Genomic DNA, 22,153 nt, shown 5'->3' on the forward strand with positions numbered 1-22,153 from the left:
CAAATTGATGAGTTCTTCCAGCATCCAAACAATTCGTTTGCGGAAGTGGAGACGAGCGACCGCATGACTGTCGAGCACGGCACCATGACGATATACAGCGTGGGACAGGCTGACGAGGGCGTGTTCTGGTGCATGCTGGGCGCCGGCCGCGCGGGACTCGTCATCTTGGAGATTACGGACACCGAGCCTTATACTGTTGTTAGTTACATTTTAATCTATAGGTACTAATGTAATAAAAACGATTCTTTTTGTAAAGATTCCGAAACTATTGAACAGAAAGTACAGTTCAGGAACTTTTCCCGGGACTCGGGTGACAGTTAGGACCAACATAGATAACACTTAGATATATCCACATGACTTTCATGTCATGGGCATGTTATGCAAAGAAATGAGGATCACGTGGTGTGAAGGTGTTAAGTATGAATGTGGATGGATTTAGAAAAAGAGTGTTGGAAAGAGGATATGTAAAGAGTGTTACTTGTGAAATTACGTCAGACACGTAGGTATGGATAGTTCAATTGTCATCAAAATGTTTGTTAGGTAAAACCGAAAACATCTCGGGGCCCGCACGCTGTGGCCCAAGAGATGTACCAGGGCATCACACTCTCGACGAGATGGTCTCGCTGGAGCGAGTGCAGTGTTTGCGGCAAGGTCGGCAGAAGGCATCGGTACGGAGTATGCTACGTCAATTTACATCGAGACCTGGTGAGTACGCTACTAATAGCCGTATATTATAAACCATAGCAGAGCATATCAACACTTCTGCTAAATCATAAAATATCGCTGAAACTAGAGTGTTCTGGTTAAACACTTAAACAATATGGTTTTTCTTCTTATTTCTTATGTTTTTCAATCATAAGTGCAGTGAAGTAAATTAAATTTAAAAAGGCATTACAGGCACAGTATCTTTTTTTTTTTTAATTCAGATAGCAAGCTATGAGATCGACCCTATCAGAACGGCACATGCTAACACATTAGTTGAATTGGATGATAAGCTCATCGAACTGTTTCAAGGTAAGAAGTAAAAAGGCCAGTTATATTACAATAAGTAGATAGTTTATAACATAAAAAATACGCAACAAATGATGAAGGGTTAATGGTAAAAGTTCGTACCAAAATTAACAGCGGCATTTTATTCAATTGCTGGGAACATTGCGCCAAACCATTTTTCGGATCAATGGGCGCATGCACGTTATGCCTATAAAATAGTTGCGGGCCGCCATTAAGTTTGTTGAGAACTATCTAGGGACGAATAGGACTTTCCGATCGTGGGAATATTCTATGGCAGTAAATATGTAGAACTACACCAAGTCCCAATTTCGGCTTTAAAATAATTAAAAATAACCAATAATATATTCTCACCATCTTCGGTAGTTTTCCTTGGAAATTTTTAAGCAGCACATACGGCACGTAGCCCAACAACTACACAGAACAATGTATAACATCGTTCGTTAGTTGTAGCCAAAGTAGGGGAAATCGATTTATCGGCTAATTAGACGCGCTCATTGTATTATTTACTAGTAAATACGATAATTTTCACTTTATTCACAAACATTTTATTCAATAAGGATTTTCTTTGAAAATTCGAATGAATTTTCGACTTTATCCTCTTTTCCCATGACACTTCTTAATACGTAATTTTCAATCGTAAAATCACACACACAGGCTGATTTCTTTAACACAAATCTCCGTAAAAATGTTAGCCTTACTGTTACTGTAAATGTATTTTTATATAATTTTTCAGCATTCCCGACCGGCCTGCCTTGTCGTTCACAATACCTGCCGAAAACTTTAAGGGATATGAAAGCGCTCCAAGAGAGGCCAAGTGAAATTATGATCGGCATGTGCAAGGTAATAAGAGATCCTGGTATACGAAATATAACTTTATTTAGATGTATAAGTTCTCAAGATTCTCTTCGATATGTCTTCCTTTGTGAACTTTTCTTACCTAATGACTAACTAAATTCACTAAAGTCAATGTCTATCGACAAAACTTTATTTGGTTTTTGAAAACAAAGAGTTTATACTGGATCGTACAAATACAATTTTGAGCACATTCCAAAGAAGTTCAGGAGAAGAGAATAGACCACGAAACCCCAATTACAACCGAATTATGTAATACATCATGTACTTCACATTCAACAGTATACTCCTATCAAAACCTATTGGTGCAGGTGCCTTGCTCGTCAAGTCCAGACGTCGAGATCGAGGAAACGGCAAAACCAAAAATCAAGACTTGGCACACAACAAAGCCGAGGCCCAAGCCTGGGCACCCAACAAAGCCAAGCCCCAAGCCTGGACACCCAACAAAGCCAAGCCCCAAGCCTGGACACCCAACAAAGCCAAGCCCCAAGCCTGGACACCCAACAAAGCCAAGCCCCAAGCCTGGACACCCAACAAAGCCAAGCCCCAAGCCTGGACACCCAACAAAGCCAAGCCCCAAGCCTGGACACCCAACAAAGCCAAGCCCCAAGCCGGGGCACCCAACAAAGCCGAGCACCAAGCCGAGCCCCAAGCCTGGACACCCAATAAAGCCGACCGCCAAGCCCGGTCACCCAACAAAGCCAAGCCTCAAACCTGAGCACCCAATAACGCCGAGCCCCAAGCCAGGGCAGCCAATAAAACCGAGCCCTAAGCCTGAGCACCCAATAAAGCCGAGGCCCCCTGGGCATCCAACAAAACCGAGCCCCAAACCTGGGCACCCAACGAAACCATGCCCCAAGCCGGGGCACCCATCAAAGCCGAGCACCAAGCCGAGCCCCAAGCCTGGGCACCCAACGAAACCAAGCCCCAAGCCTGGGCACCCAATTAAGCCAAGCCCCAAGCCGGGGCACCCAACAAAGCCGACTGCCAAGCCTGGTCACCCAATAAAGCCGACCGCCAAGCCTGGGCACCTAACAAAGCCGAACGCCAAGCCTGGGCACACAGATGACCCATGGACCAAAATTGAGAAGGCAGATAAGCCATGGCCTGAGTTTGAGGACACAGATAAGCCATGGCCCGAGATTGAGAACTCAGATAAACCATGGACCGAGACCGATAATGCAGATAATCTAAGGACCGAGATCGAGAATGCAGATAAGCTATGGCCTGATCCCGAGAATGCAGATAAGCTATGGCCTGAGACTGAACAGACAGAAAAACCATGGACTGAGATTCAGCACACGAAAAATTCAAGCATCAGGACTGAGCATACCATGAGGCCAAGTACCAAGAATGAGTACACAGAAGTGCCATGGACCAAGATTCAGCACTCAAAAAAGTCAAGGATTAAGACTAAGCACACCAAATGCAGGAACCATGAACACACTCCAAAGCCATGTAATATTCAGTCGGAAAAAAAGCCGTGCACCAAGATAGAGCCATCAGAAAAACCAAGCACCAAGAAAAAGCACAAACCAACTGAACACACAAAAAGTCCCTATTCAATATATTTATTAATTAAACACGGAAAAAAAACGAGCACTACTACTGACCCCAAAATGGTAAGCATTGAAATTGAGCTCTCAACGAGCGTTAGTAATGACTACACAGAAATTTCAAGCGATGTGATTGAGCAGACACATAAGAGATATAAAAGGCAGGAGCCTTCGAACATGTCAGACCACAATCTGGAGCAATGCGAAACGGTATTCTTTTCGATGAAAGACTTTCTGCCGAAACAGCCGCCGATGCCAGTTAGAAACACCATATTCGCGGTCTTTGGAGAACGGATTGCGCTGCGATGTCCCGGGTGAGATAAAACTTTCTATAAAGTAGTCTATTTTACATTGCAAGCTGAAGAGTTCATTTGTTTTATCGCCCGATTTCTAAAATTCTTTCAGATAATTTATCGAGGAAGCCTAAACTGTTGTTCTTATTTGGAACTACTTTCCGCAAAGTAGTTCCCTAGAGACACTGGTGGCGAGAACAGCAAGTGAATAATAAGTTTTAACATCAATCTTTCTCAGTACCACACTTCGCGACGTGCCCATCATGTGGAGGAGAGGCACCAAGGCTCTGGTCCCGCGGGACGTGGACAAGGGCAGCGGCGGCAGGGTGCACATCAATAGCAGAGACCATCTGGTCTTCACTAGCGTCTACTTCAGGGACGAGAACTTGTACAGGTGGGGAACATTATACATGTACCTAGTTTAGTAACAGCCGCAACACCTGACGCCATCTCTTCTTAGATGGATGACTATCGACCTTATTGATATGACGATGAGAATCCAGAATGTCCGACAACCAAGGGTATCAGGTTGTTCGAGTCAGGGCAGTCTTCGGCCCTAACTGCCTGTGACGTCAGACTATAAACACATCAGTTCAACGATCCCCTCTAACTGGTGTTAACATTGTAGCTGCTGGGAGCGCGGTCGCCTGGCGGGGTCGGTGCAGCTGGTGGTGCGAGCGGACGGGCGGGCGCGGTGCCGGCGCCCCGCGCTCTTGGCCGCCGCGTTGGTAATCGCGCTGCTGCTGCTGCACCTCACCAGGCCGGACCCCGGCGCCGACCGACCCGGCTATCAGTAGCTATAGCTGTTTGTCTTCACCAATATATGTTGTCGTTTTTACGGAGATTTTTATTGGATTGGTATATGAAATTATTAGCTGCACGTGCAGTGGGCATCTGAACTCCAAATAGCACGAACTGCCCGCGCGACAGCTTGCCTCCATGTCGCACAGCGCCCTGACACACACACGGTACTCACCTCGTCCGGCGGCGGCAGCATGTCCCGGGAGAGCTGCGGCGGCGGCGGCACCCCGCCCTGCATGTCGCACAGCGCCCTGACACACACACGGTACTCACCTCGTCCGGCGGCGGCATGTCCCGGAGAGCTGCGGCGGCGGCGGCACCCGCCCTGCATGTCGCACAGCGCCCTGACACACACACGGTACTCACCTCGTCCGGCGGCGGCAGCATGTCCCGGGAGAGCTGCGGCGGCGGCGGCACCCCGCCCTGCATGTCGCACAGCGCCCTGACACACACACGGTACTCACCTCGTCCGGCGGCGGCAGCATGTCCGGGAGCTGCGGCGGCGGCGGCACCCGCCCTGCATGTCGCACAGCGCCTGACACACACGGTACTCACCTCGTCCGGCGGCGGCAGCATGTCCCGGGAGAGCTGCGGCGGCGGCGGCACCCCGCCCTGCATGTCGCACAGCGCCCTGACACACACACGGTACTCACCTCGTCCGGCGGCGGCAGCATGTCCCGGGAGAGCTGCGGCGGCGGCGGCACCCCGCCCTGCATGTCGCACAGCGCCCTGACACACACACGGTACTCACCTCGTCCGGCGGCGGCAGCATGTCCCGGGAGAGCTGCGGCGGCGGCGGCACCCCGCCCTGCATGTCGCACAGCGCCCACACACACGGTACTCACCTCGTCCGGCGGCGGCAGCATGTCCCGGAGAGCTGCGGCGGCGGCGGCACCCGCCCTGCATGTCGCACAGCGCCCTGACACACACACGGTACTCACCTCGTCCGGCGGCGGCGGCATGTCCGGGAGAGCTGCGGCGGCGGCGGCACCCGCCCTGCATGTCGCACAGCGCCCTGACACACACACGGTACTCACCTCGTCCGGCGGCGGCAGCATGTCCGGGAGAGCTGCGGCGGCGGCGGCACCCGCCCTGCATGTCGCACAGCGCCCTGACACACACACGGTACTCACCTCGTCCGGCGGCGGCAGCATGTCCCGGGAGAGCTGCGGCGGCGGCGGCACCCCGCGCAGGGCTCGCTGCACGAGCCACATGGCGAGCGCGAACTGCCCGCGCGACAGCTTGCCTACGCCCTCCATGTCACACAGCGCCCTGGGATAAACGGATACATACATATATTTAATAAAAAAGCAGACCAAAATACCTCTCCCTATGACAAAAAATAACAGTTAGGTATAGCTCGGGGTACGCGAACTAATTAATAAAACGGTAGATAGATGTAGAAAGACGTATAATTAAGTAAAATATAGTGTAGACAACAATGGATGGACAAAACTAAAACTAAGTCGGCGCGTGGCAGCGCGCGCGCGTGTTGTTGCTGACGGAGCGGGTCGCGGACTAACTAGACTTTTGGACTGGCGGATCGTGCGCGTCTCTTGCGCGCCGGGCGTCGACTGTTCGCTTGGAGCGCGGGGCGAAACCTTTGTTTTGGCTTTGACTCGCTATAAAGTCATATTTTCGGTAGCTTGGACGTGAAATATCGATTATGAGCTATCAACTGTTAGTGATTTTAGTTCACAGAAAAGTTTATTATATAATATGTTCATTAGAAGTTGAATGCAGACTCGTGACTAGAGCGATTTGCATCGCAAAGTTATTTGTTATATTTGACAATGTCCACATGGCGCGATTTTCGTAGACAATTTTTGCAGAAACGTTTCATAGCCAGTACATAAGCGAGCACATAAGAGAGTAAATAAGAGGAGAACATAAGGGGAGTACATAAGAGAAGTACATAAGAAGAGTACAAAAGAGAGTACATCATCGTCATCATGTCGTCCAAGCCGTACCCGGCGACGGCGACTCCTAAATGTCTAACCCAGGTCATTGTTATGATGGGCTCTAATGTGGCTAGCGAAACTACACACACACCTCTTGCCACTTTACTGTATGCCGCAGAGACTTGGTGCTGCTATAAGGCAGATATCCAGCGATTAGACACCTTCCATCTCTGATGTCTTAGATTAGATCTATTCTACGCATCAAGTGGCAAGACCGTGTTCCAAACACGGAAGTGTTACGTCGTGCTGGTTTGTCCGGGATAGAGGCACTCATCAAGAGAGTAGGTACATAAGAAGAGTACTTAAGAGGAGTACATAAGGGGTGTACATAGGAGTACCTACATAAGAGGAATGCATATGAGAAGTACATAAGAAGAGTACATAAGAAGAGTACATAAGAGTACATAAGAAGAGTACATAAGAGGAGTATATAAGAGGAGTACATAAGACAGTACATAAGAGGAGTATATAAGCGGAGTACTTAAGAGCAGTAGATAAGAAGAGAACATAAGAGGAGTATATAAGCGGAGTACTTAAGAGCAGTAGATAAGAAGAGAACATAAGAGGAGTATATAACGGAAGTACATAAGAGGAGTACAGAAGAGTTCATAAAAAGAGTTCTAAGAGAGTACATAAGAGAGTTCATAACAGGAGTATATAAGAGAGTTCATAACAGGAGAACATAAGAGAGTTCATAACAGGAGTACATAAGAGAGTTCATAACAGGAGTACATACGAGAGTTCATAACAGGAGTACATAAGAGAGTTCATAACAGGAGTACATACGAGAGTTCATAATAGGAGTACATACGAGAGTTCATAACAGGAGTACATACGAGAGTTCATAACAGGAGTACATAAGAGAGTTCATAACAGGAGTACATAAGAGAGTTCATAACAGGAGTACATAAGAGAGTTCATAACAGGAGTACATACGAGAGTTCATAACAGGAGTACATAAGAGAGTTCATAACAGGAGTACATACGAGAGTTCATAACAGGAGTACATACGAGAGTTCATAACAGGAGTACATACGAGAGTTCATAACAGGAGTACGTACGAGAGTTCATAACAGGAGTACATACGAGAGTTCATAACAGGAGTACATACGAGAGTTCATAACAGGAGTACATAAGAGAGTTCATAACAGGAGTACATACGAGAGTTCATAACAGGAGTACATACGAGAGTTCATAACAGGAGTACATACGAGAGTTCATAACAGGAGTACGTACGAGAGTTCATAACAGGAGTACATACGAGAGTTCATAACAGGAGTACATAAGAGAGTTCATAACAGGAGTACATACGAGAGTTCATAACAGGAGTACATAAGAGAGTTCATAACAGGAGTACATACATAAGATGGCTTGTATAATGTTGGTATAACTTGTTTTCATGTTCCTTGATGTAAATATCTTTAAAATCAAAATAAATTCTTCTTTCATCTTTAAAACAAAACCTATTTTTGTGATAATACGATATAGCTTCTATCTATACCCCATGGATTTCAGGCCGGTCTTTTTGGCACCATCAAAGGTCTATCTTAATGAACCCATTGATAAACATTTCATTGCTGTCGATTTTGTTTTTTTTTATATGAAAATTTAGCCATCTCCTTTGTGCCAAAATACATAAACACTGATTGGTTAATGTGAATACCATGTAGCATTTTAAATGTCATTTTATTTTAATTGTCTCATATGTTTTCTTTGCGATTCTAAATGATCTTCGCGTTATTGCTATTGCTGTTATTATGCACCAAAACCAATACATACAAATTGTAATACCACAATATTTTTTAGAAGAGTAACCATGGAGTTTCTTGCCCGTTCTTCTCCAAATAGGAAGTTACTTTTGGAATGGGCAACTAGAATCAAACTTAGTTATATTTTTGACGTTCATAAGTGTAAGTGTTTTATTGTAGGAGATTGTTTTCCTAAAGCTTTAAAAAATCATCACAAAAACAGTTAAAACCACTACATATCATAATACCAAAACACTACAGAAACTCACCATATATGAGCCAACGTCTGCTGCGGCAATCCAGAATCGAGGAACATGTGTTTAATCTCATTTCCAGACACGTAGCCATCTCGGTCGGTGTCAGCGGCCGCGAACTGCGCGTCGAAGGCCGCCTTCTCCGCGTCCGTCACCACCCACGTGCCGGACGAGACTGGCGCCGGGGTGGAGTTGAGGAGGGACGAGGAGAGGGGCGAGGGGGAAATGGAGGGCATGGCCGGCATCGGCGGTGCTGTCTGTGTGGGGGGCTGTAGGAGACAAAGAAAATACAACGTTAAAACGATTTAAGCTAAATTCTAGGATCCTGAAGCCACTGAGGCCCAAGTTGCTAGACTGTGAGAGAAATCTAACCCCGAAATACGTTGCTTAATTTTAAGATTTACTGAAATCGTAATTGTGACAGTAATATCATAATTTTCGAGCACCAATTATTTTGCAATGTTTCAGTATTTGAACATTAGGCATTTTATGAAAATATGTTGAGGACTTACACTAGACAAGTCCAGTAACCCTTCCAACAGCGAGGCATTGGACTGCGGCTGCTGCGGCGGCGGCTGCGGGCGCGGGGCGGCGGCCGCGTGGCGGGGAGGGCGGGCGCGAGGGGGCCGGCTGGGGGCCGCGAGGGGGCGCGGGGGCCGCGGGCCGCCCGCCCGGGCCGCGCAGCTCGGGCGGCAGGGTGGTGGGGACTGCGTGCTTCTCTAGCGCCTTGTATACTAGGTGCATCGCCTGCAACAAAGGGTAAACAAGTCTTGATTAATATCACTAAAATTATTGTATGGCAATGAGGCTCCACGTGTAAAATATGAGTACTCAGCTACATCTGGTTAGACTGGAACTTGGAAGCCAACCCCAAAATCTTTGAGAAAAGGTAGGTAGGTATGCAGATGGCAGATGGTGTAACGTACGGGAATGAGGACTAATTTTGTTGTTTCAAAATACATAATGGTTTGGTCACTCTTTTAAACTCTTTTATTAGTAACACGGAAATTCACGAATCTTGTTTTAATGCAAAATAATATTAAGTTATAAATAAACAAATCATCCTCTGAGCCTTTTCCCAACTATATTGGGGTTGGCTTCCCCAAATAAACATATAAAAATCCAAATCCTTTATGATGACCTTTTCCTGACAGGTTATCATAAAATATACAAAACATCTGTAAAATAAAGTATCTATTGTTAACAAATAGTGTACTGACCACCATGAACTCATGTCTGTCGAGCATGCCATCCTTGTCCTGATCAGCGAGGTCCCAGATCTTGCCGAGCGTCTCGATCGGCAGCTTCGACTCCATCAGCATGCCTTTCACCTGGAACAACGATTCAGGAATATATTAGGTACCACACAAGTTGGAACAGTTTAATATAACTAAGGCTCAATTTTTCAATCATCAGCTAACTTTTATCTGAGGAATAAATATGGCGGTTTGACAAAAGCTGTCAAACATATTCTTCAGATAAGAATTTCCCCGCGATTGAACAATCGGCCCTAAGTTGGCTTTTTTTGCGTAGAAGAATCTTACGATACACTGCCACACACGTCATGTCACAATAGGTTTTGAAACTCACACTACGTCACTCGTTTTATTTTTTTCTAATCGAGGTTTGTTTTAGTTAATCAAAATAACGTAGAGGTTATAGAAGCTTTGTAGATAGACGCAATGCGTATGAAACGAAAGGCGTTTGTTAATGCTCTTTTCAATGCGTCATCTCCGTGCATTTTATAATATTACCCCTGTTGACCGGGACAAAAAGTAGCCTATGTGTTAATCCAGGATATCTCATCATCATAATCAGGGTGGCTAAAATGCCATATTTCAACCAAATCAATCCAGCTTTTCTTGCGTGAAAGAATAACAAACATACATCCATACATTCTCACAGACTTTCATTTATAATATTAGTAGGATTAGTAGGAAGTACGATATTAGTGGGATGTTAGTAGGATTAGCACATAGGATTACTGTTATATTTTTCTACGTACTTTATATGAAAAATCTTTTCCTTAACCTCTCTTATCAGTTGTACCCAAGCCAATTTTTGAACACACAGCTAATCAATATCCAGTATTCACCTTATTCCCGGCGATGAGCCCGTTGTTGGGCTGCAGCGAGTCGAAGAGCTGGCTGTACTTGTCGCGCTCGGCGGGCTTCATGCTCCAGTCGCTCAGCGGCAGCAGCGGCGCGGGCGACGGCGCCGCCGGCCGCCCTGGAGGCGCCGACATCGGCGGCACCTTCGGGAGCTCGCCCTGAGAGGATAATATGTAATCAGTTGAAGTAATTGAGGAACCGAAAAGTAAAACATCCGTACTTTTACCAACTCCTAAAAAAACAGGATGTTCCTACTACATAATAATATTGAGTAACTAAGTACTATAGATTTTCAGTAAATATGGCATTGTCATTGGCAGTAAATTGGCTTTTCACATATTCCTTGTACATGCATATGTAATTTGTTTTTAAATAAGAGGAAGGCACTTGTTCATGTGAACACCGAAACAAACAAAATTGCAAAGTCACCGTTTTTTTTTTGGATGATAATAACCACACCGCACTTGGCTTCACAACTAATTCCTGATCAATATTTTTTTATTTATAATGTTTCTTATTCTCAAGCTATAGAGTGTATACTCACAACTTTAGGGGGCGGCGCCTCGGAGTGTATGTTGCTCATGTTGATGTCCTTGCCGGCCTGCGCCAGCGCCACCAGCTTCAGTGCCACGAACAGTCCCGCCTGCAAACAACACAATATACATTAATATATTTCACATATAGATACATTACATACACAAAAATATCGTCAAAGTCTGAAAGGTGAAATGGTGATATTCTGCCATGATCGTGGTGATTGCCAGACAGTTCATCTTTATATGAAACCTGTTCCCCGAGGAGGACTACAAAGGGCTGATGATTTGAACACACCAAGTATTAAATCTAAGACGGGTTTAGTGTGGCATTATAATAATGAATAAGAGAAGATGAGGGGTCAATTAGGTTGTGTTTTAGTCGGACACTGACACACAGATACGCTGACACTTTTTAGGGTACCACCGTCAGCAGAGGGTTTCGGATTCTCGAAAAAAATATCTGTAATGACATCAATATTAGTAGCTTAATGCAATAAATTTTTTGGTAAAGTAGAGGTCATCCAGCAAGATGAACTGCACAATAAGACCAATTGATACTAATAATTATATGTCGTATCGGAAATACATTATATGTAATGGACAATCAACTTTATTGCAAACGAGCCCCGAAATTCACTGAAAAGATACCACGTGACTATTGAAATCACATCATGTAGCCACGAGCCATATTCATGGAGAATATAACACATAAACTCTTTTGCAAAAAAAGCGGGCACCTATGCAAAATTTTAGTTTTAAGGACTTTACGTGTATTTCAAAGGGCTTTAATGATTGAAGTATATTTCTGTCATCAAAAGGGTTAGCCAAACATGCGTGAGAGTGTATTCTAAATTTGAATTTTGTACAATTGCTAAGAAATTGGTTAAACCTTGTTTTGGACTAATTGCTGGCAGAAAGTTCGACGGTGTTTTGAAAAGTTTTTGAAGTGATTTTCAGAAAAATGATAATGCAGTTTTAATGAATGATTAATGTACCTCTTTGTTAGATCAAAACGTTTTCGAAAAACTATGCGTATTTGAAAAAATTTTCACCTTTTCTAAATGGTTTATACTGATGATTGATGGCAATGTTAAGAGTTTCGGTATTTTAGTGTAAAGCGTTCTATTGTTTAGATATTGTACCCGAGTGTTTTAAAATATTGCATTTTCATAATTAAACACTATTAAGAGGAGTATCAGTACTTTGGGCTGCGACAAAACCAATTTAAGGTAAGCAGTGCCGATCACAACTCGTCTCCTATCGGACTTTGGTATTTAAAAAATATCAAATTTTGTGATTAATGTTAAAATTAACCACATGAAAAATGATGAGGAGGGTTTAAGCTATCTAAAAAGTCAAATTATTGCCTCGTTGAAGCTCTCGATAACTCCATAGGTACCGGGTTACTAAACGATGATTTAGCTGAGAGGGAGTCAAGAATTCAAAATTATTGGCCAAACGTATGTTTCTAAAGAAATGAGCAGATAGCCAATTATTGTTATGATTTAAGCTGGAAAGATGTATGTAGATGCCAGAAAATCCCGGTGCAGGCAAGTTTATTTAATAAAATGTCAGTGAGTTGAAATCACGCTATTTGAACGCGCGGACACATAGATCTTCAGAGGTCTACGGAGTTTCCCAAGAGGCGGGGTTGTTTAAAAATCAGTGATTACGAGACCTTAAGACCTCGTGCTCATAGTCTATGCGCTATTTTCTGTATTTCGTAGAATTTCAAGACTTTTAAAAATGTCAAAGTATGATAGGAGACGAGTTGTGATCGGCACTGCTTATTTTAAATTGGTTTTGTCGCAGCCCAAAGTACTGATACTCCTCTAAATAGTGTTTAATTATGAAAATGCGATATTTTAAAACACTCGTGAAAATTTTATCAAATACGCATAGTTTTTCGAAAACGTTTTGATCTAACAAAGAGGTACATTAATCATTCATTAAAACTGCATCATCATTTTTCTGAAAATCACTTCAAAAACTTTTCAAAACACCGTCGAACTTTCTGCCAGCAATTAGTCCAAAACAAGGTTTAACCAATTTCTTAGCAAGTGTACAAAATTCAAATTTAGAATACACTCTCACGCATGTTTGGCTAACCCTTTTGATGCTAGAAACATACTACAATCATTAAAACCCTTTGAAATACACGTAAAGTCCTTAAAACTAAGATTTCGCATAGGTGCCCGCTTTTTTTGCAAAAGAGTGTATGTATCACAACGGAATCAGTATAGTTTATTTTGTATATCAAGAATTATAAAGCCAAATATAAGGCCAAATGCAAATAATTTTGATACTCATTATTCTTACAATCACACCCAAGCCAAGTCTGCATAACGAGATTATGAATATAGTACCTACTTAGTGACATACCTCTTAAAACACTTAAATTAACTGTGTAAAGACTCAAACTTTCTTCTAAAACACAATATTAATCTTAATACGAGAATATGCCAATACACGGCTTCCTGAAATGAGATAAGTCGCGATTTCTGCGTAAACCTACGAGGAAAATCTTGTATGCCTATAGCGGAAAAAGTTCTTTATCAACATGCATGCGTACTAGTTAACTTCCTATGAGGATGTGAGAACAGTATTTTACATTAACTGTGAGTACCTGTGTAATAAAAAAACCTAGATCCACATAATAAAGTGCCACTGCAAAAACCCTGTAAAACCTGTTTAAGTACTTAAAACCTTGGCCTTAATTATATGCCACAGAGACAAGATATTTTCCACAGTATAGATAGCAAAGATAAACGACACACCCCAAATTACCTAGCATTCAACCCCTAAACGTAAAACAGTAGAACATACATTACCTAAAAGCCATCAGCAAATGACGCGTACAAAAGTCCATTACAACTGTATTTACAAGGGGCCGATCACGACACGTACGCAATCAATTAACACGAGCGATACACCTGAACACAATCACAGGAACCATTAATTACTCAACTATTATTCCCGTTGTCCACACTTCATGACAGAAATGGGACAGTTATAGGAGGAACTGCACGACTGTGCGCAAACGCATCGGCGGGGGACGAGCGCACAGATAACACTATCAACATTAGTAATTAAACACATCCTCCGCAGTGCTCAATTTATGTTTCGTCACTGAGACGAAATAAGATTTTTCTATCTTGCCTTTAGAGATGGAGTTTTAGAACTACCTAATTTATTTGGTGAGGTATTATTTATTCGTGAACCTACGGTCTATTGACAAACATACAAGCAATCAATCAAGTCTCATAATACATGCATACGTTTCATAGCGCGAGTGGAATCGATGTTTACACCCACTATTTATTCAAGTCGTGTACGTTAACAAAACTCTCTTATCAAACATCGAGAAATCGAAATGATCGCCCTTCACAAAGAATACCTGAAGGCCGATCTCCGGAGAAATCGCAATAATATTAGTCTGTATTTGCTCGCTCAATCGCTGTACAAACAACTCGAGTAAATAAAGCGAACCGCTGAGCTAACAATATAACATTTTCTTTCATATGTTAGTGTAGCTAGAAGTCCTCTAAAGTACGTTAAAAGTGGACATACGGCCCGTCCCCGTGCACTCGTCCCAGATTTTGCACAAAGAGTCGCCTGAGGGCACATCCTTAAAAGAGGACAGTCTCCGCGAAGGAGGACGGATGGTAACCCTAGATAAGGGTACATCAAGGATAAAAGCGGACAGCGGACTAAATAAAGAGTAGAACAAGTCCTACTACACTTTTTAAGTCCCTTTGTGACCTTTAGGTATATTGTATCCTTTTTCGCTATAAAAAGAGATTATATTGCTAATACCGTTGTTGCTAGCAGTGCCATTAAGAAGGCTTGAACCCGCGACCTTTCGGTAGCCATTACCCGTTGGGCTACTGCGACCTTCGTGTTCTGGAGGTGACTTTCGCGATATCGTGGCTCTGTTAGTTCAATATTTGAACTATTATGAATCCTGCAAAACTTAGGAATGAAAACTTACTGTCGTTGACTAAGTATTGATATTTGCAGTGCACTGGAGAATTGAGGAATAACATGCAAATAGCAAAAACCTTTCTTTAAAGGCAGTAATGCTCATAATATAGAGGTATGAAAACCAAATATCATGGTAGTAAAATTCGCAAATATATCGCCATGTGTGGTCAGCATAACGTCACATATATTTCCCTCAAGGATGGCATGGGTGGCCGCCTACCCCATAACCGGCAAAACGTGGGCGTCATTCAGCTGGCATTACGCCAGCCATGTTTAAATCCCATGTACCCTATTAGCACGCCTATTGCCAACAACCGGGGACAAATTCACACTACAGACTACTTTCGAGAGCTTTCTGACATCACACAGATTTTTCGTGTGTCGGTAGAGGATCATTGCTTCGCAGAATTTTCAACAATCCTAATTGTATTTGTCCCTTCTATGACTGAGCGGATACAATTGTAGATTCCAGTCTGCTACTGAGAAACGAGTAATGGAAAAACCCAATTGGGAACTAAGTGATGTGCCTACGACAAGCCCCACAGTAGCCCTTACAACTATTAGGCAATACTCAACACCGCATTTGACTCGCCCTAACTTTGCTGGAATGTTTAAATGACTTTCTAATACAATTTTGGCAGGAATGTTTTGCATTAAAATGTCCGATAAACAGCAAACAATAAACAGGCGAATAACTCATAGATGTTGTGACTCTATGTCCGGTCCCGGTGCTATATGTGTAAATACCGCCCCGACGCCCCCGGGACACCTGAGTGCAATTTGATGTACTTTTGTATTTACTGACCTGTAGGGAATATAGGGTGGAATGGGTAGGCCAAAAGCGGCTAAAGAACAATTAGGAATGACTACTGTTAGCTAAGTAAAGGTGGGACAAGGTACAGTTCTTATTGCATGTTTCCATGGACGTGAGGAAAAGTGGAACAAAGAATAGATCTATGTACATCCAGTTGCTGGCTCAATGGTTGACATATTTCCAGAATTCAGAAAAAAGCATCGCAATAGACAAGACAATGTAAAAGACAATCGAACAATCTAGAAATAAATCGTCTTTCTATAAAGGTCCACACCAAAAGAGGAGGCTTTACATCTAAATAAAGGATAGGACAAGCAACCCACACGCTATTTTCGCGCTAACATGAGCGCAACCTTACGTGGCGGCTAGCGGAGACATGTTACAAAGACTCCTCGCACTTCACTGAACAGCCTGCACGGTTACTTTCAAAGAAAATATATCCTACACAAACAGTACATACTCCCATGTATCTTTTACAGTATAGTTTAAGCAAGGGTTAGGTTTGCTGTGATGGTCCTAATTTCTGAAATTAGTAAGGAATCCACGGGATTCTTTGTTGATCTAGTATTCGTACACTTCGATTTTTCATTAAGATTTTGTCAATACGAAACCTGAAAGTAGACGCCGCGCCGTGTGGAACCCCTGAAAAGATTTTCTCCTATTCTATAGGATAACTTATACATATAACTCTACACTCATAAATATGTTTGTAATATTGGTCTTTGAGCTCCGCAATAAATCGTAATCACCTGGGTCGCAGCACGGCGCGCGGATCAAGTCTCCAGACGGCATATAAATTAGCAGCGCTATCTGATAGCGACCTATTCTGTCATTTCACTACGCCCACAAATGTCCGTATATAATGTACTCAAATATACGAAAACATGGAAACGTCCTTTGAAGTATATGGAATCCATATATCCAATAAATACCATACGTCCTTGCTTCTCCGCAATAAGGAGTTTTGATACAAATGAAAGAAGCAATCCACGAAAGTGGCGATCCGATTCTAAAAAATGTTACACTCCTCTGCGGAAACCTACTTTATCCCTGAGGGCTAAAGGCAATTTTTGTTAACGATACATTAAGGGCTCTTATGGGAACGTAGCTGTATACAAACCCGTGGGAGAAAAGTCAGGTTTAATGCTTAGCGGTAAAAAATCGCAACCAAATTCAGCAAATCCAATTAGCTTAGAAGATTATGTATTTATCAGCTATTTGTACACGGAAATACTGTTACATTAGTGACCGTTATGCTACACTAGTTAGAACCAGTTTAAATCTATCTAATTTGATATTAATTAAATATCGGGTCATGTTTTCATGTAACACGTCTCTTTTCTCGAGTCTCTCGTCTAGACAATTGCGTAACCCAGACTGCGCCAAGATACTGAAACGCTGCGAGACAATCCTATTGCCTATAAACTTAACACCCATTTAATATGACGCCACATCTCGTTTAAGCTCTGAACAGCTCGTCAATTTGCAGTAAATAGGTAACTAGATGTTATTCACTTTGCATGTTCGTAAATAAGATCCCATCTATAGACCGACACTGTAAAACTTGTCTTTAATTTATTTTTCGTGCTTCAAGTCCTGTAAAGTTAGTTAACCAAACAGTTTCATGAATTCGAAGTTGCACGCAATCATGCTTTGATTTTAAATTTCCTAGCATCGATCGGGTAGTGTAGTGTCTGGATTATAGACACCAGATACGAACTCTTATCGTAAGGAGTAAGCATATCGTAAGGAGATCGTAAGGGGTACGACAATCCGATTATCGATTATTATTATCGAGATGAAGATGGAATGCGATATCGAATAGGCGTTCTTTTTCGTAACTTTGCTGTGGTGCATTTACGGACAGGGTAATGCAGAGCAGGAAAAGGTCCTATAAGAATTAGGTGCTCTTATTATGCTGAATATACGTTTAACTACTTTCAACTTCCAAATAAGATTTTTGTCAGTTGGGCATCTTATTGTAACTACTGATAACATATCTGTATGATTGCCACATCTTGTGTTAGTTCCATATCATTCAGAGCAAACATTTAAATGTCTTTGTCTCGATTCTGAGATAAATTCAAGTGATGTTTTACACATACCCCAATATTGAAAATAGTTTACTCTTTCAGTATAAAGTTTATATGTGTTATTTCATTCAAATGAGGAATATTGTATTGTATCACCTATTGGATTTTTAAATGCCTTAATTTCTTAATTACTTGAAATAGTATCCATGTCCATTAAAGTACCTACTCCCTATTGTATTATGTCACAAAATTAATGAATTAGCCTTATTGTATCATCATTAACATCCATTCCAATGCTTCCAAGCCTGCCTTCCGTAGTGTAAACTTCAATGGGACAACTATAACTTACTTTATCCAGGTATCCCTTGCCAGTAGGGTCGGAGAGGTCCCATATCTTGCTGAGCACCACATCACTGAGGCGGGACTTCTTGAGGAAGCGCGCAGCGTCCAGGGCCTGGATTGTGCCCGCGCCATTGGGATCAACCTGCAATATTGTACATGCAGCTTACAAAATATTCTAGCTAACTACAACAGGAAAATAAATCCTTTAAGATGATATTCCTGTATAAACTAGACTTTTATAAGATATAGCTATTTTCCTGCAGTTTTTCCAACATCCCGTGGATACTCCTACAACAATAATTCCTCTTTATTATATGTATTATTATAGTTAGTATAGACTAGCTGTTGGCTGTTGCAACCAGGTATAAACTATTCTATATCCTTTATCAGGCTAAAGATTCAGTGGTTTGGTCGTGACAGTCTGACTTAGCTATGGGTATCCCAAAACAATATTTCACAAAAAAAAAATATATTTGTCTTACATACTGCAAGAGATTGCATCTATCTCGCCCTGAAACTACTTCAAAAACCAGTGCTGTTTTATTTATCTATTCTTTATGTACAAAAATGGTACATTGGCGGATTTAATGCCACAAGGCATTCTCTACCAGTCAACCATTGGGTTAAAGCCCTTTTCGGTTTACAGACCTTTCTAGCAACTGCCTATACCTTAGCTTGTTCAAGAAAATTACAACCATATTTGGCATAAAAGTTTAATAATGTTGCACAACTCTGTGGCAGGATGCCAGAACTCTGTGTATACTGGAACAAGCTTTATCTGACTTTTATTACTATATAGGGTGACACTTGAGTGATCCATCATGTTGTATAAGATTCATCATCTCCCGAGCCTTATCCCTACTATGTTGGGGTCGGCTTTCAGTCTAACCAGATACAGCTGAGTAGCAGTGTTTTAGAAGGAGCTGTATAAGATTAAAGTATGAATATTTTATTGATACAATATGATGAGGAAACAGCTTAGCTGTACAGAGTGTATGTGTGTAAGAACATTATTTTGATTTATTTTTTAAAGTAGGTAATTTAAGCAAACCTGTCTATAAAATTCCAATATGACCTTTTTAGAATTGGGAATAAAACAATATATTTTTATCTTCTTTCAATTCTCAAAAACAATGTATGATTAAATCAAATAAACAATTTCTTGGAAAGACACTAGTTATTAAAGTGAGAAAAGAATTAAACTGTGTATTTATCAGTTTCTAAATTAAGTGTATAATTTATGTAAATAGTATAGGAAAATAACCCATTAGTCATTCTAACTATGATAGAGTACTAGATAAACTCAGTATGGTTCACATGAATGGGCAAAGCTGACTAACATACAGAAAACACACCTTACTCTCTATGACAGTATGTCTATCCCATTTATTGAGTAATATGATCCTTTGAATTTGTTAGCTCTCTGTTATAGGAACACAATCAATTATTGATTGCAATTAAACTCAGCTGAAACAGTACACTAGTCTCTACTCAACAGACAATAAGACTTACTTTCCATTACTTACTTTTTATTTGTCCCATTAGACATTGGCCTAGAACTTCACTTCACATGCTAGTTTCAATTGAAAATAATACGCAAATGAAGCCAGATATGTGTGGAAATTTGTAATGTATCGTAAATATATCGAAAACATAGTAATTATTGAGTTAATTATTTAAATTAACAAGTACTACAAGTTGTGTTAAGTGCTTACCTGGTGATAGTATGCTTCGTATATAGCGCTGTGGGTCCCTGCCACCTGCAACCGTTCAAGCCCCATTTTCAGTAGATATAACTCACTACAAATATTACTTTACGAACATATTTTGAACGGCTATGGGTGTGACATTTCAATACTGTTCACGACATTTCCAACGTTCTTAGTGAAACTAATACGATTACGTGTATTCCAACACGTTATGTGTGATTATATGACATGAAACACCAATAACGAACTCAGCACTGAGATTTAAAACCAACTATTCGGTTAAATACGCGGCTAAACTATTGAAATTCTAAAAAATTCTGAGCAGCGTAATCCGTTCACGGTACACTAAACTTTGACGTCAAATATTTCAATGTTTTCACGCTCGATATCAAAGACGCACTGCACCAAACTATAGATACATTAACGAACTTTAGTTTAAGCCGCAAATTTATATGACTTTATCCGTAACATCTATTTAAATCTCAAATAATTCTACCTGAGTAGGAGAAGGCAAGGCAGCCATTTTTTACATCTCCTCGTCGACCAATCAATAAGCGGCCATAGACTAAGGAATCTTTGACATATGCGATGCGAAGGCAATTTTTTTTAGTTTCTTGTGAGACGTAAATTGTTTATGGAATCTAATAAAAATCGATTTTTATTCGTTCCTTAAAAAAAAAGCAATTTACTTTATCAATCGTTTAATAAAATGCACCAAATATCAACCAATTAATCAAATCTTAACCGAACGCTAAGATACAACCCTTCTGACAAATCCTTGTAACCGTTTTAAGCCCCGAGTGTTTATTTCAAAACAAGGAAGGGATTTTAAAGACTTGAGCCATTCTTTTACTTTATTATGTTGTTCGGAAAGTGGCACTAATATCTCGAGAGAGCTTACTGTAGCTGCACAGCAGATATCACACAGTCGTATCTGCAAAAAAAACACAAGTTGTTAAATGTCTTGAATTATTTTATTTTATATGATTTTATTTAGATAGATAGATAAGATAATAGACTTTTTATTTAATAGAAATTAAATAAAAACTCGCCTTGTCACCTGTAAGCCATTTCTGTGTACCTAATGTGTGTTCTAAATGATCCAACGATAAATACCAATGCTTAACCTTAGCCTCATCAGCTGGCCATTTACCAGCAAAATATTCTGTCTGAAAATTAATTCAATTTAGTTCAATTAGTGATAGAAAATTATGATATTTAGAAAAAATATTTTTACTTCTGAAACTCCTCTCTTCCTCTTTTAAAGATAGCCCTATCAATATCAACCCGTCATAAGCAAAACGAATCGTTTCTTTTCACATGAAATTGAACAGGGTATCAGTTCAAAAAACGGTTCCCCATATTACATCTATAATACGAAATCAAGTAAAAAAAATACTTGATATCAGTTAGCGGCGCGTACAAAGCGTACGACGCATCTATAAGGTTGATCGTAAAAGAACTTACAAATATAGCGCTATCGATTGGAAACAAAACTCCCGCATCAAAGTACAGCCATTCGTCTATCTTTGCTCTTAGAATACTGTCTTCGGGGTACAACTCTTGATTGCCGCTGTTTCTGCAGAAATACAGCGCTATAGCGTGACTGTCGCGAATGAAGTCTCCATTTACGGACAATGCTGGTACTTTCTTCAGGGGATTTATCTGTAACCAATAAATGTTACAGTAGACGGCTTATTATTTTTTAACATGACATATAATTCATTAATTACCTTCCTGTAAGAATCCGTGTTGTTCTCCGCCTTAAATAGATCAATGTTGTGGAAGTCATAATCGATGTTCAATATAGACGCTGTCATCATGGCGAACCGCACTGGCGGCGACGCCACATCTCCGTAAAGGATCGGTTTAGCTTTTCCCAACATGTTACTGTAACAGAAAACAACATAAAAAGCCTACTTACCTAGTCATTGTGTTTTAAATTTCGTGCCCTTAAGAAATGTACATACCTATTGTCCTATCTATGCTTATTCAAATCAACAAGACAACGCACTAGTTACCTAAGAAATCGTTTTCCAGGACTACACACAATCTTAATAAGTTTTAGACATGAATTTTGGCGACAAATTAAACTCATATTTTAACAATCAGTGCAACAAAACCTACTTAATTTTATAGTCTGAGTAA

At 41.4% G+C, this 22,153-nt stretch overlaps 3 protein-coding genes across 3 annotated transcripts in view; 1 reads left to right on the top strand and 2 right to left on the bottom strand.

Annotated features, from left to right (window-relative positions):
* LOC110377932 (epidermal growth factor receptor substrate 15-like 1) overlaps positions 1 to 20,610 on the bottom strand; it is a 35,617-nt gene extending 15,007 nt beyond the window's left edge. Inside the window, 10 exon segments of the mRNA XM_064038278.1 lie at positions 5,647 to 5,785; positions 8,492 to 8,745; positions 8,989 to 9,123; positions 9,125 to 9,223; positions 9,697 to 9,807; positions 10,572 to 10,745; positions 11,132 to 11,230; positions 18,304 to 18,438; positions 20,012 to 20,056; positions 20,502 to 20,610. Of these exon segments, the coding sequence (XP_063894348.1) occupies positions 5,647 to 5,785; positions 8,492 to 8,745; positions 8,989 to 9,123; positions 9,125 to 9,223; positions 9,697 to 9,807; positions 10,572 to 10,745; positions 11,132 to 11,230; positions 18,304 to 18,438; positions 20,012 to 20,056; positions 20,502 to 20,528 (1,218 nt within the window). The 5' untranslated portion in view covers positions 20,529 to 20,610.
* On the top strand, positions 547 to 4,509 carry LOC126055540 (adhesive plaque matrix protein). Its single transcript, XM_049845074.2, has 6 exons — positions 547 to 705; positions 927 to 1,014; positions 1,745 to 1,851; positions 2,175 to 3,733; positions 3,951 to 4,106; positions 4,341 to 4,509. Exons 1-6 carry the CDS (start codon positions 586 to 588, stop codon positions 4,507 to 4,509), a joined length of 2,199 nt encoding a protein of 732 aa, XP_049701031.2. The 5' UTR covers positions 547 to 585.
* An 89-nt stretch (positions 20,611 to 20,699) lies between the features above and the next one.
* Positions 20,700 to 21,891, bottom strand: LOC110377913 (glutathione S-transferase 1). Its single transcript, XM_021336962.3, has 4 exons — positions 21,739 to 21,891; positions 21,473 to 21,670; positions 21,058 to 21,174; positions 20,700 to 20,939 (listed from the first exon to the last, which is right to left on the bottom strand). Exons 1-4 carry the CDS (start codon positions 21,889 to 21,891, stop codon positions 20,757 to 20,759), a joined length of 651 nt encoding a protein of 216 aa, XP_021192637.3. The 3' UTR covers positions 20,700 to 20,756.
* Positions 21,892 to 22,153: the final 262 nt, after the last annotated feature.

Source organism: Helicoverpa armigera, chromosome 15 (assembly GCF_030705265.1).
Source record: "Helicoverpa armigera isolate CAAS_96S chromosome 15, ASM3070526v1, whole genome shotgun sequence".
Lineage (NCBI taxonomy): Eukaryota > Metazoa > Arthropoda > Insecta > Lepidoptera > Noctuidae > Helicoverpa > Helicoverpa armigera.

What these genes read in the sequence shown, in the direction of transcription:
- LOC126055540 (XM_049845074.2), top strand. Translation starts at nt 586, where the DNA reads ATGTACCAGGGCATCACACTCTCGACGAGATGGTCTCGCTGGAGCGAG. An exon ending in GCTCATCGAACTGTTTCAAG is followed by an intron (nt 1,015 to 1,744) that starts GTAAGAAGTAAA and finishes ATAATTTTTCAG; the next exon opens with CATTCCCGACCGGCCTGCCT. An exon ending in TTATGATCGGCATGTGCAAG is followed by an intron (nt 1,852 to 2,174) that starts GTAATAAGAGAT and finishes CTATTGGTGCAG; the next exon opens with GTGCCTTGCTCGTCAAGTCC.
- LOC110377913 (XM_021336962.3), bottom strand. Translation starts at nt 21,891, where the DNA reads ATGTTGGGAAAAGCTAAACCGATCCTTTACGGAGATGTGGCGTCGCCG. An exon ending in CAATCGATAGCGCTATATTT is followed by an intron (nt 21,175 to 21,472) that starts GTAAGTTCTTTT and finishes ATTAATTTTCAG; the next exon opens with ACAGAATATTTTGCTGGTAA. An exon ending in AATGGCTTACAGGTGACAAG is followed by an intron (nt 20,940 to 21,057) that starts GCGAGTTTTTAT and finishes TTTTTTTTGCAG; the next exon opens with ATACGACTGTGTGATATCTG.